Below are 16953 nucleotides of genomic sequence, written 5' to 3'. Positions count from 1 at the left end.
CACTCTCGAGGGGAAAGGGTACTGTGTAATGAGGAGGCTCCCAGGTCTGGAAGGGGGGCTTTCCTCCCTCAGTTTTCTCGCTCCTGGCTTGGAGAGCGTGAGTTGCCCGAGCCCGTGGCTGCTCATCTCCCAGGGCATTGTCTCCCAAGCCCCCGCGGACGGCCTGCCCACCATGCTGAGGGCACGGGAAAGCCCATTCCTCTGCCAGAGATGCCTCCCCGCAATGCCGGGGTTCCGTTTCAGCCAGAGTGGAACATTTTGAAAGGGCCATGTTCCCTCTGCTTCATCTCTGCTGAGACCTCTTTTCTTCTTGGTGACAGAGAAAAGAGACTGGTCTGAAAGGCTCGAGTGTATTTTCAGAAATTAAGATAAATTGATATGTGCCATTGGTCTGATGAATTAATACTTTGGCTCCAATTCCAGAGTAGGCCATCTATCCTGATGGGAAAACCCTACAAGAGGTATTCTGAAGGTTCTGAAATTTCTGGAAGAGTCATTGATTTTTTTTCCCCTTTCCCTTTCTCTCTCTCTCTCAGCCAGGAGAGATTTTGTTTCCAAAAGGCACAGTCACACTATCAGAGTTCTCCGGGGTGGCAGTCAGAATCTTCCCAGTTCTAGTGGCTGGTTAAATCCTTAACTCCATAGCCTGCCTGTACCTGCCTCCATGAACTGACCCCTGCTTTTCTCTCCACCCTCCCCCTGTCCTCTCACCCCATTGCATTAGTCTGCACTCTTGGTTACAAATGACCCAAGTCCTAGTCAATCTGATTTAAGTGAAAAATCAGAATCAATTGGCTCACAAAATTGAAATTCCCAGCCAGACCTTTCAGGCCTGGCTGGATCCAGGGACTAACCCATCTCCGCTGGTCTCCCTCTCTCTCAGTCCCTTGACTCTGCTTTCATCTAGGTTGGCTTCCTGCTCAGGGCAGGCTTTCTCTCATGGAAATACCCAGCATCCCATTGGAAAGAGAGTTTGTCTTTCTGATCATTCTTATAGAAGTCCCCAGGTTGAGTCTCACTGGCCTGCTGGTTCCTTGCCCATCCTGGAGACAGGACTTTCCCCAAAGGAAAGTGCAGGCACTGTATCTAGAAGGAGAATGATTGTGGGGGCGGAGCAAACCACAGATGTGTGTGCCCAGCCATGTGGAACTGCTCACAAGTCCTAGGCTTACATGTCAGGCCATCTCTGGAAGCACACACTGTTCACTGTTCTTGAAATGCCTTTCCTTAGTCCGGCCAGCCCACATTCAGCCTTACCTGAGCTCCCTGTGCTGGCCAGGGTCCACCCCAACATCAGTCCTGGCTTGGCTCTGAATTCCTCATGTTGGCATGACCCAAGGGGTGGCCTGTCTTCCCCACTGGACTGTGAGCTTCCTGGAGGCTATCTCTAGACCCATTGTCTGGCCCATAGTAGGTGTTTTAAATAACTTAGTGGCATCAGTTCCTATCTGATAAAACTTCCTTCGCCCTGCCCTTCCCAGACTTACATCACCATTTTTGCGTAATGGTGGTGTGGTGGGAAGGGTACTCAGCAAGAAGGCAGGGCGCTGGCTTCTCATCTCAGCTCTCCATCCATCCATCTGGGGGCCCTAGACCAACCGCTTGACCTCTCTGGCCCTCACTTCCCAGAGAGTGCTGTTACGACTTTCCTTGCTATCCCACGAGATGGAATCAAATAAGATGCTGTGGGGAAAGCCCTTTGACTTACACAGGTACAAGAGTGGTTTGGATTAGAGGCGGTAGCAGTAGGACGAGCCAGAAGGAAGATGGCACAGTGTCCCCAGGAGACCAGGGTTAGGATAGCTTCAAGTCTGCGATCCAAGAGAGAGAAAGTACCCACAGGACAATATGGACGAGCTGGCGGGAGAGAGGTGGGCTCTGCAACAGTGTACGTGGCTAGCACTCGTTCACAGCAATTTGGCAAAATCTGTTCCATGCCAAACCAAGCACATTCTTTGACCGAAAATTCCACACCCAGGGGTTTATCTAAGAGAGACAGCTGCAAGGATGAGCAAAGATTTAGGCAGAAGCTATTTATCGAGGCCTTACTTCTAGTAGGGAGAGATTGAAAATGACCCCAATGTACATCCTAAGGGTGTAAATAAGTTAGAGCACATCTAAACAATGGAGTATTATATTTTAAAAAGTTAGATGCCTCCAAAATTAAGTTTAAACAGAAGCAAAAAATTGTGTATACGTACTATGATTTCATGCTTAATGTTTAAAAATATGGTAAAGGCAAACCAGCAAACAAAAACCCCGAGACTCTCCTCACAGCAGCTAATGTTTCCTGGGCACGCGCCCTAGAAATGTGTGGAGCTGTGTGCACGGCACTGTTCACACACCGTCATTTAGCCTCCGCGATACACCCAAGGCAGTGCTCTGATTTTCTCCCTTTTGTAGATGAGGACGCTGAGGCTCGGGTTAAATCACTTCCACGGACTCACACAGCTGGAACAGGGGTGTCAGCCCTGCGTGTCGGACTCAGACGGAGTCTGTGCTCGGACCCACAGCACCGCGAAGGCTTCCTGTCCCTCGCGGCATCGGCGGGCAGGGGGCGGGGGGGGCTCCAGATGCGGTCATCCCCTTCTACTAATGTTTCTGTAACAATGAGTATGTTCATCATAGGTACATATCACTTCTATAATCAGGAAAAAATTACAATTTTTTTTTTTAACTAAGAAGGAAAAAATGTTGGTTTTCCGCCCTCCCCGTGCTCCCTCGCCATATACATCCCAGTGCTATGTTTGAGCCATTTGCAAGTTCAGGGATGAGCCCCACCCCCCTGCCCCGGCAGGCCTCCAGAGAAGGCAGTGACAGTGAGGAGACCCGAGGGGAGGACTGAGCACACCTCTGCAGGGCGGATTCGAGGAGGCAGAGGCAGCAGCTGCTGCCCTCAGAGGACAGACGTGCCACCCTGGGGCTCCCCTGCGGCAGGCTCACGTAAGCAAGGGAGTAACGGAATGCCACATGAGGAGACGGAGGACAGCCTTGTTGGAGAGGGAAACCCGTCCCGTGTGAGTAGAGACAGGAGGTGTCGGGGGCCTCGGTTTGCTTTGTTGGATAGAGCTGTCAAAGCCCAACCCAGTCCCAGGCTGCAGATTTGGGGCAGATTTTAAAAAAGAAAATGCTCAGGTTTTCCTTCCGTAAAATTCACAGCAGCATCAGGAGGATTAAATGGAAGAATGTGGAAAGAAGGTAGGAGCACCCCCAGAAACTGGTTACAGGTGATGTTGTGACCTGACGCCTTTAGTGGTCTGGTGACTGGGCCAGGGACCCTCGGCTAGATCCCAGATGTCCTGACCCTAAACAGCCCCATGCTCATCTCATTTCTCGTGGTAGAAGATGTGGAGGAAAGGCCGGCCCGGCCTAGAGAGAGTCAGGACCAGCCCCGAGGGGAGTTAAGGTGCCACACAGGAGGGAGAAACGATTTCCAGAGACCAGCACAAGAGGCAGAAGGCGATCCGGGACCTCTATCCAAGCACCTGCATGCCAATACCTTTCCACATCTCTCTCCCCTCCCCCTTGCAGCCCCCTGACTCAGACTAGCTGCAGTGTCGCTGCTGGACCCCCGGTGCCAGCTCCTTCCTTCCCTGGGTTATCCAAGGATGCCGGGCACATGCTCTGCTGTGTGCAGCATTTACCTCCGGGCTACAGGTGCCCAGCCTTTCCAAGAGCCGCCTGCTAGGGACAGGGAAGGCATTCTGCTCGTGACTCTGAGCAAGCCCTTTGAAATTCCATGAACATCTCTGTCTGTGGGAGCCTGCATCCCCCACCATTCCTCCAGGAAGGTGGCTCAAAGGCCCAAGGGCCGTCTGTCTTCCATGGCTTCCCAGCCGCACACACCTGTCTCTCCATGTCTCAGTCATTCATCACTAAAAGTGGCGAGAGTAACTTCTTCAGAGCTTTGCTGTAAGAACTAAATGGCATGAAACATTTACCTGGCCTAGAGCCAGGCAAAAAGGAGGCACTCGCTGAGTGGGAGCTGTTCCGATCAGAACCCTCATGTGACAACACCCCAGGATTAAGTACGTGGCCCACAGAGTCAAACCTCCTGGGTTCTTGTGCAGGCATGATCAGCTCGTCACTGTGTGGCCTTGGGGAAGTGACCTAACCTCTCTGCACTTAACTCCATAGCTATCAAATGGGGATAGAATCATCCTTACTTCATAGTGTGGGTGTGAACATGTCAGTCAAACCGTGTTAACACCTTAGCTCAGGGCTTGGCACATGATAAATGCTCGGTAAACGGTGGCTGTTAATGTTGGCATTGTTGCGGCTGATGTGATCGGGCTGCAGCTGCAGGAAGATAGGAGCAGGAGCAGCTTTGAGGCTGACGAGACAGAGGCGGAAGACCTTGGCTCCAGGCCCAGCTCTGGAGCGAACCCTCAGTGAGACCTTGGACGGCTCCCTTGCCCTTTCTGCTGAAGCGGTATCTTCTCATCTACGAGGGCACTTAATAACCCCAAACTCCCAGGGCTGTCTGCGTGAACTCGCTAGTACCATTATCCTGAGGGAGGCCGTCACATTCCAGTATGTGCTGGTGCTTAGAGTGTGGGCCCCAGACCAGCAGTATCTGCGGCAGCCAAGAACTTGTTAGACATGCAAATTCTCAGGCTCCACCCCAGACCTGCTGAGTTAGACACCCTAAGGGTGGGGCCCAGCACTCTATTTTAACCAGCTTTCCAGGCGATTCTGATGTTCCCAAGGGTGAAAACTCTGGCTGTGATGAATATGTGGAGTCTTGTACAGAGAGAGTGCTCAGGCTTGGGTGTGGAAGGACAGAACGAACGGGGAGGCCACTTGGCCGGTTGGCCAGCATGTCCCAGCACCTTCACCCAGTTATATTCTTGGGTCATTGGGTCCACCCTTGGCAACGAGTTTCTATTCCATTTCTTCAGACAGGCTTTTAGAGCAAGGCTGACCAACGACTAGTCCATGTGTGAATGAATGAATGAATGAATGAATGAATGAATGAATGAATGAAAAGAAAGGAAAGGAAAAAGAAAGAAAGGATAGATTTGTGTGGGCTGCATTACTGATGGAAAGAAAAGCAAGCTGCCCTGCAGAGCAGAAAAGTGAACGGACGGCAGCTGGTTCTCAGCAGCGTCCACAACCTGAGTGCAGGGGGTGTGGAGAGGGCCGGAGGTGACCAAGAGCAGAGGAACAGGTGGCAGAGAGCCTTGTTTGCAAGCCAGGGATGCCTGTTCTGCAGGTGAGACAGATGTTGATAGGGGGCTTGGCAGAAGACCATAATAGGGTCAGGACCAGGCTCAAGAAAGATTAAACCAGGAAGGTGTGGTCTCCCTGGAGGTCTCAGAGCTGCCTAGTTCTGGGGGACCCAACCCCAGATTCCATTCTGGGCTCTGCCATTTATGAGCGGAGGGACCTTGGGGAAGGCACTGGGTCTCGCCAGGCCTCGGGTTCCTCACATGTAGAAGGTATGATAGCACCTCCCTCGCTGGGCGGTTATGAGAGTGCTCTATTCAAAGTATGAGTCAAACCTCAGGGACCCTGCCTCTTGACTGAATTTATTAGTTTAAGAAACAAGACCCTAATGTAAGGCAACCACCGCCCTTTTTTTTTTTTTTTTTTTTTTTTTTGGCCAACTTGTCTATAAACCTAAGGATATGGTTGAATTAGTCAAACAATTTATTAATTTAGATACTCATGTGCTTAAAACTATATTATATAAAATATTAACTTAGTAAATTCAAATGGCTTTTAAAAATAAAGTAAAACTTTTTTCCTACTCTTTACCAGCTGTATCCAGTAACCATTATCAACATCTAAAACTAGCATGAGTGAGGTCCTTTCATGCTGGTAAGACTCTCTGAAAGAGCATCTTGTTGCTTAAAACAAACTAATACATTCAAAACAACATGAGCCTCGGAAAACATGGATGTAACACCATTTCTTCTTCCCTGAGGGGAGTGCCTGCCAGCTGCCGTGCGCCCAGAGAACCCCGTACGCACTGCTCACGGCCCTCTGTGCTTCGGGATTACCTCATTTCAGCTTTCCCCCAAGTGCAGCTGAACAGGGCTTGAACTCCGTAGGGGTCCTCAGCCCGTATGCCAAGAGCAGAAGCGGTGGCCGGCTGTCGTCTTCTCCTGGCCATCGGCAGGTAGGACGGCTACCCGGGCCTGGTGGCGTCCAGGCAGCCATGACCTCAACAGAGGGAGGTTCCCCCACAGGACGGGCCCTTCTGCCACACGCTCTCTGGGCCCCCGTGTGTCTTCCAGATGCACATCACCACTTGTTTCTTTCCTCCTCAGTTTAGGAGATAAGAGCAAGTAATTGTCTTTTATAGACACTGCAGTGAAGCCTGTCATCACACAAAAGAAGTTTGCTAATAAAATAAATCAAAGCAGCAATGAAAATGAATGGGGAGCAAGCTTTTACAATTAGATTTGTACTTGTCTAGTGGCATGGTGCTTCCACGAGAAGTGAGAAGGCTGTTCTGCAGGGGAGAAGAGCACCAAGAAACGAGCTGACGGGGGGTGTTTGCGCACTCCTCGTGGTGGAGCAGTGTGGCGCCCAGAGCAGGCAGCTGTGTGCCCCGTGGGTGTGGAGGCCGGCGAGGGGCTGGACAGGGAAGGAGGGAAGGAAGCCGACAGCAGAGAGGGGTTGCAAATATGTCATCTCGGTAGTCTGTGTGCGTCTGCATCCAAATATGAGGGGGTCCCAGCCACACGTGGTCTGGCTGCTGCTGGCTGCGCCTCCCGCTTCTCTTTGGCACCAACTGGAGTCTTCTCCTGCCCGTGTGTTACCTGGGGGAGAGGCGAGCACCCTGGGGCAGCCGGGCCCCCAGTGGTGCCCCATGACTGTGCCAGCCCCACCTGGCCCTGTCATTCTCGTCAGCTGCAGGTTCTGCTACCAAGTTAGAAAAACCACTTCACTCTCTGAGCCTCAGTTTCTCCGTTTCAGAAATCAGGCCATAGAATAAAAACCATGATGGTGTTGGGCAAAGGGGCAAATGCTGTATCATTTCAAGGTGATGGTATTTCTCATTCTTTTGCAAACGGGAATGATGAACATAGTCAAGTCTGCTACGGCCAGGCATCAAGCTAAGTACTTTTCACGACTGTCTCATGCCATGTGAGCGGCCTTTCGAGGCAGTAGCGAGCCGTCATGCCCCGGTCACAGCAGACTGCAGCTCCCCAGGTGAAGGCCTTGTGCCGGCCACAGAGCTGCTCGAGGTGGTGTTGGGAATGGGCAGGGCTGTGTGCTCATAGCCCCCGTGCCATGGCTGTCCTGGGTCTTGAGGGCAGCTGCCTCGTCTGTGAAGGAAGGCAGGAGAGGGCCCTAACGGTACACAGACGGGAGACCAGGGCTGAGAGCAGAACCGCGGGACCTGGGATCAAGACCACTTCTGGCCACACCCCAGCCCAGGGTGAGTTAGGACACCGTTCTGTGCCTCTAGCTTTTGTCCTGTTCCTGGAGGGTGAGTTCCTTCCAGTCTTGGGATCCTGCCAGATAACCAACAAGCACCATAGAGGTGCTGACCATCATGGAAGATGCTAGAGGGAGTTGTAAAGAGTTGGGTGCGCCCTACACAGGGCCCTTTTCAGGCTGTTCAGGTGCTCCCAGAGGACTCGGGAGTTACAGCAGCTTCAGCTGAACAGGTGTCTCTGTGTCTGAAGGCACTTCCCATTCTGAGTCGGCTGTCGTGGCTCATGTTCAGGGCAGGGAAGCTGAGGAGTAAACCTGTCATCCCAAACCAGGACTCCTTCTAGGCTCCAGACATGCTGGGAATGTGAGGGTGTTTTGGATACCTCAGACCTCTCAGATCAAGGGCACCCTGGTTCTTCAGGAACCTTCAGGCTGATGGCCAGCATGGTCAGGGCCAAAGAAACCAGAGGTCACAGCAAAGAGAAGGATTTGGAGATTGATCATTGACTACATAAAGGAAGGTTCCCTGCCAGGCAGAGCAGAGATGCAGCCTCGTTAGCTAATGCGAGTTTAATATGGAGTCCGGGGAGCTGGATGCCGGCCTAGTCAACTGCCCAGGAGATGGTCAAAAATAGAGCGGGGCAAGATGTCCCCCACCTGCTCAGCGCCACTCTGCCTCCCGAAAGGCAGGGGCAGCCCACCGGCAAGCTGGGCAATATCCAGCAGACAAAAGCATCACTTCCGCATCAGTCATTTTGTATAAAGAAAGAGTTATTGTTATGGGATGCTGGCGCCTGATCAATATCTCCTGCTTTGAAAATAAACTTCTTGGCTTGGCCTTGACATTAATCTACCATCAGGAGCCCATTATCTCAAGACCAATGTTCTGTTCTATTGACTTGCTCAATTTTTTTTTCTCCCCCAAGATCAGACTATAATTGCATTTCTCCAGGCAGCACTTCCACTAATTGCAGCCCCATGCATACATATCCCCTTGCAGGAAGCCTGGGAGGCGGTACATCCGGGGTGGTTGGAGACAGTGGCTGGCAGAGGGTAACGAGGGACTGAGGACACCCAGGTGCATGAGGTGGAAAAGCAGCCCTTCTAGAGCCTGTGAATTAATTAAGACATGAAACCAGATCCCCAATTTCCCATTGAGCTGTTCAAGCTAGAAAATGCTCTTTTGCACAGAATCAGGGTTGTAGATGTCCCCACTCCTACTCCTCATTCATAAACAAGGCACCAGTTGGTAATAACATTAGTAATAGTGTCCAAAGGGGCACCTGGGTGGCTCAGTTGGTTGAGCAACCAACTCTTGATCTCAGCTCAGGTCTTGATCTCAGGGTCATGAGTTCAAGCCCCGCACTGGGCCCTGCACTGGGCCCCGCACTGGGTGTGGAGCCTATTTTAAATAAATAAATAGCTATCATATATATATACATATATATATAATGTCCCAAGTACAGCTGACTCCTACCATCACCACAGCGTCCACAAAACCGATGAGTGACTGTCTCTATCTGCAAGAGCCTCCCAGGCCCTCCCTCCCCCAAGCCTGTACCCTAGCCCATCCTCCACCCCAAAGGCAGAGTCATCTTGGTAAAATAGAAATTGGATTATATTGTCACCCTCACTGAACACTTTCGGTGAAGACTCCGTATTTTGCCCTGTGAGACCCTTATGATTGTCCCTGCTCACCTCTCTGACCTCCCTCCCATCTCTGCTCCTGCTCCAGGCCTCTGGCTTTCTGTATTCAGTGATTAAGCCAACCTCAGGGCCTTTTCACTTGCTCTTCTCGCCACCTGTTTTCTCACCGCTTGGATCTTTATGTTATTTTTACCTTCTCACGATTTAAGTCTTGTATCTAATATTCCCTTCGAAGTGAGGGTTTCCCTGACCGGTGCAGGTAACCGGACCTCTCATAGATCCATACAGGGAATCTGTCCTTGCTTTGGCTCCCTTAGAGCACACATCACTATTCGAAACTGCCTTTGTATTAGTTAACTACTGCCACAGGAAAAAACACCCCCAGTATGCCCTCCTAAAGCAGCAGTAAACAGTACTGCAAGGTTTGTGCGGCTCAGGGAGTTGGGAGCGGCTTAGCAGGACAGCTCTGCTTGGGTCTGTCACGAGGTTGCCGTCAAGGTGTCGGCCAGGGCCACGGGCCTCTGAAGGCTGGACCGGGACAGGAGGGTCACTCTCTAAGAGGCTCACTCATGTAGCTGGCACGTTGGCACGATGGGCAGGAGGCCTCAGCTCCTCACCACCTACCTGGTCCTCTCCATGAGCTGCTTGAGTGTCCTCACAGCACGGCAGCTGGGTGCCCCAAAGCAACTGGTCCGAAGGAGGAAGGTGGAAGCCACGGTGTCTTTGATGACCATCATTAATGCACTTTTCTGTTGGTTACCCGGGTCCGGCTCACGGGACACATTTGGGAGGGAGCTGCCTAAAGGTGCAAATGCCAGAAGGCGAGGCTCACGGGGGGCCGTCCCGGAGCTGGGCACCATACTCACCCTCCATGAGAGCAAGGGCCTTGACGGACTTACCCTGTATGTGCCCCGCACGCTGCTGGGCCTGTAGCAGACTCTCCACACGTATTAGTCAGAGGTCTGAATGCATCACTGTGGTGCGTGTCACAGCTGTGACTGTGTGCCAAGCCTTGTGCCAAGTAAGCACTTGACATGCGATACCGCACCCCCATTGCCGGTTTCATTTCATGCTCTACAGATGAGGAAACTGAGTCTCAGAGATCAAAGTCACAAACCTGGTAAGTGACTGAGTCAGGACTGGAAGCCAAGACTGCTGAGGAGGGTCCGTTTAGCCTGGGTCCCTCAGCGGGTGTGAGTCAGCGTACTTACGAAGAATTCCCAGATTGCCATCAGACCAGCATACAGTCGAACTCAGGAGCTCGTTGTGATGCCAGCTATGGAGGGAAACACAAGGAGAAACTTGAGATTCCTCTCTACGGTGATACCAGCTGCGTGGCTTAGGAAGCCAGACTCCAGAGAAGTCAGGGCAGGGAGGCTGCCGCCTCTGCTCAGGGTGACCCAGCAGGAGGCTTACAGATCTGAGAGGAAACTCTGGAATCGGATGCCACAGTCAGTAAATATACAGAGCCTATGTGCCGTCTCTTGCCCTCTCACACCTGTGGCAGACATCACTAAGCGATCCCCGTAGTCTTTCCCACTGAGCCCCCACTGCCGCCTTAGAACTCTCAACACAGCTCTCCACGCACCTGCACTCGCTCAGAGCTCAGACTCTGCAGTCAGCCGAAGCTGGGTTTAAATTCTGGCTCCGCCACCCACTAACCTTGCGACCTCAGACAAGCCTCTTAGCTTCTCTGAGCCTCGGTTTTTCCTTCTTTACAATGGAGCTCCGTTACTACCCACTTCATAGGGTTTCTGATGAGGCTTAGATACGGTCGTGCATGGGGAGCTTGTACCGTAGCGTTTGGCAACGAGTAAGCACTCAACGCTGTCAGCTATTTAAAACTGCTGTTGTTACTACTGTGTTTTCCTCCTTGCTCTGTGAATGGGGGCTTTAGTAGACAGTCCAAGCTGATGCTTTTGATGAATGCATGGAAGGAAGGGACAGTGGCCTTTGGGGGCAATGGCGAATGAGAGGCAGAAATATCATCTTCTCTCTCCCTTCCCACCCTGCAGGTGTGGATGTGTGGGGGCCGCATGGAGGACATCCCCTGCTCCAGGGTGGGCCATATCTACAGGAAGTATGTCCCCTACAAGGTTCCCGCTGGAGTCAGCCTGGCCCGGGTAAGGTGGTGGCTTCCCTGGATGGGGAGGGGGCAGGGGTCTGCCCATCAGCACAGCAGAGACCTCCTGCGACACCTGGGACTCCAAGCCAAGTGACTCGGGTGTGAGGATGTGCATCCCACACCCACCCCCAACTCTCTAGGTGAAATCCAATTTAAAATAGCTTACTTAAATCCCTGCTTAACCACTCATTTGCTATGACCTTGAGAGGGTTGCTTAACTCCTCTGAGCCTGTGTTTCCTCTTTTGTTCAAAGGAAGCTAATTTTTCACAACTCTTAGCATTGCAGAGAATTAAGGAGATGGCACAGTTTCCCCAAGTGTTGCAGACAAGATCATTTTAGGTGCCAGACATAGGAACATTTTTATTTACATGTGTTTAAATTAATGTGCATTAGAAATTGATATGCATTAGTGTAGAAACTTGTGATTTTACAGATATGATTACTTAGGATAAGGCTGAAGTAGGTGCAAAGTTAGACCAGGTGTGATTTAAAGAAACCCATTAGATAAATATTAATACAGGTGGAGTGGTGTGTTGGGGAAAGCCTGAGGCAAGGCACTTAAAAGTTCCTGGCAGGAGGGTAGCTAATAAATGTCAATGTCTTTCTCTTCTCCCCGCCCCCTCCCCGACTTTCACTGCCAAAAATTCTGTGTGTCAAACTATTTCATTACCTTAAAATGGTTTGTATTAATCATTGCTTGAATTAAATTGGCCACTGGCTACACACAGAACTCTGTTAGCCAGAGGCTTATTTGGAGGTTCTGGTTTTTGTATTAATGATCTTACCCTAAACTTTAAATTTTAAAATATTAAGTATCTTGAGAAAAAAAAAAAAAAGGTGACCACAAAAGAAAAATGGGGCAGAGAGGACCCCAGAAGGTAAAGAGGGCCACAGAGAGGTCTGGGGGAAGCTGGAAAGGTAAGCGGGTAACCGGCCCAGCTGTGCCTGGTGGAGACCCCTCCCGACAGAGACCCTCTTGGGAGCCTGTTTGTCATCAGTCCAGACACCTCCTTCGGCCAGGCCGCCGCTTCCCCCTCGTATCACCTGACAATCGATGACATGCAGAACTGTAGGCCCGGGTCGGGAAGAGCTTCGGTCCTGCGAGTTACACGGAAGACTGGGCGGCTCCACCAGGCAGCGGGACCCCCAGGTTCCATCCGCGGGTGGGAGCTGAGCTCCCTCCGGAGGCGCAGGGGCTACTTTGGGGCCCGCGTTGAAGAAAAAGAGGGCCAGCAGTGCCCTCTAGTGGTAGAAGGTTCCAACGACAGCCGCATCTGCCCTCGGAACTTCGAACAGCCCATCCGACACGGAGGCAGGGCGGGCGGGTTCTAGATTCAGCAGGAGAGGTAGGGATCACGTTTCTTCTGAGATCCCATTGGCAAGCCCAGAGAAAGATGCCAGACAGGAAAACAGCGCAAAGTCGCTCAGTAAGCCCGAGAGCGCGACTCTCAGCTACAGGAAATGGTGGGACTGTGGGGACACCTCTGACCCCTGAGCAGGATCATTTCCGAAGCAGCCTCTTCTTATCTGGTCATTTATAAGGCCCACCTGGTTAAAAGGCACCACGACCTCCTGTTTATTGAACCATAGATGAATTCAATGGATAATAGCTAACTGTAGTAACACATAAAAACTTCCTGTGAGCTAGACATCATGCAAAGAATCTTACATATTTATCGAACTTAATTCTCATGTGCTTTTAATCCCCATTTGAGAGATGAGGAAAGTGAAATGTGGAGACATTAACCCACTTAGGTCTGACCCGTGCCTGGCACAGAGCAATTGTCCCTTAAACAGTGGCTGCTGTTGTTAGTACTAATGTCACCATCTGTTAGCAAGACTGGGAAGTTTATTTCAATGTCTTCTCTGAATTCTGTGTTTAAACATTCAAACTTCTTTTTCAACTGTCTGTTATCGTATCGGTCTCCTGGTGACTTTAAACCAGTAACAATCAGAGGGGGCACCCTACGTCTGTTTACAGGACCACAAAGATGCCTGAATCAAGCACCGCTGAATTTATCATAGTATCTAACTACCCTCGTTGAGTAGCAGATCATACCGTAAATGTTTGCTTCTTGTTTTAACAGCCCGATCCTTCTAGAGCATTATCTCCTAGAAGATCATTTTGATAGGTTTGAGGAGAGGTTGCCTAAAAGTCCTAAATGTGCAAACATAAAGAAAGAAACAGCAGTCTTACTAAAGTTGTCAGATTCCAGAAAGACAAACAGCTAGAGAGCAGTGAAGTGGCAATTCAAGAAGAATGAGCTAAGCAGCAGCTCACTGCCTCAAGAACAAGTAGCCAGTCTTAGTTTGTTTACTAAATTTGCTAAAATCCTTCTTGTCTCTGCCCCTGTGAGAGGGATCTTAGGGAAGGCAGCAACAGAAACCCACTCAAACTTGCAAAAAAAGACAGGGGCCTCTTAGTCCAAGGATCTGGGCAAATCTCTGTAACGTAAACACAAGAAGAGCAGAGCTGCTTCAGACAGGACTGGGACCCTGAACTAGGGAGGTGTCTGGGGGAGGGATGAGAGGAACACGCAGCCTCCTAAAATCTCAGAGTTCCTGTGTGACTCTAGCAAGGAGAGGTGTAATAGAAGTGCACAGTCCTTTACTTTGGTCCAGACAGTCAGCTGCACAAAAGTTCAAGAGCTGGGAGAGGCATGTCTAGAAAATGCAACATTCATTAAAATAGTAATTTAAAGATCAATTAAAATGAAAATATTGTGTGATTCGATTCTTTTATAGTCACTGGTGGATTTAGGCACCTCTCCTTGGTTAGATTGGCCACTTTAGCCTGTGGTTGGAGAGGAGACTATAGCAGTTCCTCATCATCCCCGTGGCCTGAGCAAATGAGTGTGTCAAAGGACCTGGGTGGGCAGACTGGAAAAAGGAGAGTCTTCAGGTGTGCAGGCTTTTTTAGGCTTTCAGCTTCCTTGGGGCAGTTTTAAATTAAGCCCAGCCTTTGCCGTGCAGGGGCCTGGCAGGTATAACACTGTTCCTTAATTATCTCTAACCCACTGCCAACCTCTTCAGCACTCAGAAAGAATGAGGCCTTGGCAAGGAAATTTCATGGCTTCCTAGTCCCAAACTCGAGAGTCAGCAAAATGGAGGAGTTGGTGAATTTTGTCTTTGGCATGGGGCCCCCCTTCCTGCTGGCTTCCTTTGTCGCTGCTCAAGAGTCAGAAAACTGTTTTTGTGTGGCCCGTGAGTTAAGAATGGTTTTTACATTTTTAAATAGGATGAAAAAATGAAAGAAGAATATTTTGTGATACGTGAAAATCAAATTTCAATGTCCATAAAGTTTTATTGGAATACAGCCACACCCACTCATTTACATAATGTGTAGGGCTCCTTTATAGCTACCTCAGGGTTGAGACCATGTGGTCCGCAAAGCCTCAAATATTTATAATCTAACCCTTTACAAAAAATACTTGCCAACCCCTGCCTTACCTGCTGCTTCTGGAGCAGTCATTTACACTGAGGTGTGAATGATTGATACAGCTTAAAATGCTAACTCCCTCTTACCTTCAGAAGATAATTTGGATTGCAGTGGGGGTGGGGGGGTGGTTTATGATAGAGATAAAGCCTGGAGAGTTGAATGTTGAGTTGGAGGGCAGGTTTCTGACAACAGCCAGGAGTTGGAGGAAGATGTTTTGGAGCAGAGAATTTCACCTGAACCCCGTAGCTGTGTTCTTCCAGAACCAGGCATCTGTGGTTCTCAGCAGGCGGTATATACAACTACAGATGGAATGAGGAATCTTCCTCCCAGTTACACAAAGAATTCACTTCTCCTCTGTCTCCAAATCTGCTCACAAACAGGCTGTTTTCCTGCCTGCTGCCTCTACTTGCCAATAATGTGGTTGTCATTTTTTTATTGATTATCCTTGTGTTTCATAACAAAAATAGCGACTTTTACACCTCAGAGGATTATTTAAAATTCCAGAGGCTGCAACCTTTCAGTTGCAGATTATAATTTGTTTTCGCCAGGCAACTTGGTCAGCACTCGTAGAAAATGACAGAAACCGAACTCACATTGGCATAAACAGAAAGGGAATTTACCGACTTCTGTGAATGGAAAGTCCGAGGATAGTGCTGTCTTCAGGCATGGCTGGGTTCAGGTACTAAAAGGAGGAATGTGTTCCTTGTCTAGGCTTCAGCTCTGCTTCATTCACTCAACGTTGGTCGGGTTTTCCTATGGCCCAGAAGCTCTGGCCGTCAGATCTTACACAGCAATCCAAGCAGAAACAGAGCATTTCTTCCCTGTAGTGCCAGAATTGCCAAGGCTGACACCTCTGGATTCTGATTGGCTTGGTGTGGGTCACGTGCTCACTGCTGACCAATCCCTATGCCTGTGGCTGGTTCCCGTTAGTGGGGCAGGTTCAAGTTCTTTTCCTGAAGCCACCTGAGAAGACAGTGAGGCAGAGGAAACAAAAAGGGGATGGAAGATGGGCGGGGAGACACCAGCCGGAAGTTGTAGAGTCCTAAACCCATGCATAAGTAATTAAATATAGAGGGCTTTATAAACACGGTGGAGCTGGGGTCTTTGATGCAACATAAAATAAGAAGGATTAACCTCAACTTCCAGGACCCTTGGCCCGCCCCCACCCTTTGGCCTCGGCCCCTCAGAGGGCCTGACCCTTCCACCTGCCTGTCGCCCTCCAGAACCTGAAGCGAGTGGCGGAAGTGTGGATGGACGAGTACGCCGAGCACATTTACCAGCGCCGGCCCGAGTACCGCCACCTCTCTGCCGGGGACGTCGCCGCCCAGAAGAAGCTGCGCAGCTCCCTTAACTGCAAGACTTTCAAGTGGTTTATGACCAAGATCGCCTGGGACCTGCCCAAATTCTACCCGCCCGTGGAGCCCCCCGCCGCAGCTTGGGGGGAGGTGAGTCCGGAGAGCCTGGCCAGCTACAGAAGTGGGGCCCAATGCGACATGCAGATGCAGCTGTCCTGATTGTCTCTAGCCTTGTGGCAGTGGGGTTTTTAATTTGCTCTTTAATGTTCTAAGTAGGGAAAAGCTAAAACCTTACATTATTAGCAGAAATTTTACCATTCATCTTCATATTCTGCAGTGCCAGTTTTAAATGCAAACAGAAGAGCATTTAACTCACGTGCCAGATGGGTGAAATTTCACAATCTGTATTTCAACCCTTGTATGTGCATATGTATTTCTTAGGAAAACAATGCAAACCCTGCACGAAACTGACTCAGCTGATCTTCTTTCACTTGTTGATAATGTGTACTTTCTATCAAGACGCTCTCCCTGCAGCTTGCTGATGAGTGAGGAAGGGTGGAAGGACAGCGTACTATGGGCTGTCCTATTCTTCCTACCTTCTGTGCGGTTATCTGCTGCTGGCGAGGAAAGTGGTGGCTGGTCCAGGGCAGTAACACAAGTAAGAGGAAACGATAGAGCCCCTCGGCCCAGAATGCCATGGACCTCCTTTGTGCAGTCTAGCTCTGGTTGGAAAGGAAAGTCCGGTCTTCAGACCTGCCGGCACCCCACTTAGTTATAGCCATAACTTGAGTCTTGCCAAACTGCCATGCACGAGGGACCCCCGGGATTCTGTGCTTGTGGGGCGTCACAGATGCTGTATGCAAACGCGGAAGAGAGGTACGGCGGATGCCCGTGCAGTGTCTTCAGTCTGCTCATGCGCAGGCTCCCTTGTCCTATCAGATTTCACTTACAAATTCAAAAACCAAATTACTAAAATCTCAAGACAACGATGGAGCGCCTGGGTGGCTCAGTCAGTTGAGTGTCCGACTCTTGGTTTCAGCTCAGGGTTGTGAGA

The 16953-nt window shown here is 50.3% G+C and overlaps 1 protein-coding gene across 2 annotated transcripts in view; it reads left to right on the top strand.

Annotated features, from left to right (window-relative positions):
* GALNT10 (polypeptide N-acetylgalactosaminyltransferase 10) overlaps positions 1–16953 on the top strand; it is a 212798-nt gene that overhangs the window by 183524 nt on the left and 12321 nt on the right. For both annotated transcript variants that reach the window (XM_045791964.2, XM_045791966.2), the window contains exons 8-9: positions 11055–11162; positions 15828–16049. In XM_045791964.2, the coding sequence (XP_045647920.1) occupies positions 11055–11162; positions 15828–16049 (330 nt within the window). The remainder of the gene's footprint in view (positions 1–11054; positions 11163–15827; positions 16050–16953) is intronic.

The sequence above is a fragment of the Ursus americanus genome, chromosome 15 (genome assembly GCF_024610735.1).
Source record: "Ursus americanus isolate L20-20 chromosome 15, mUrsAme1.1.p, whole genome shotgun sequence".
Taxonomy (NCBI): domain Eukaryota; kingdom Metazoa; phylum Chordata; class Mammalia; order Carnivora; family Ursidae; genus Ursus; species Ursus americanus.
This window is presented reverse-complemented; position numbering and strand designations above follow the sequence as displayed.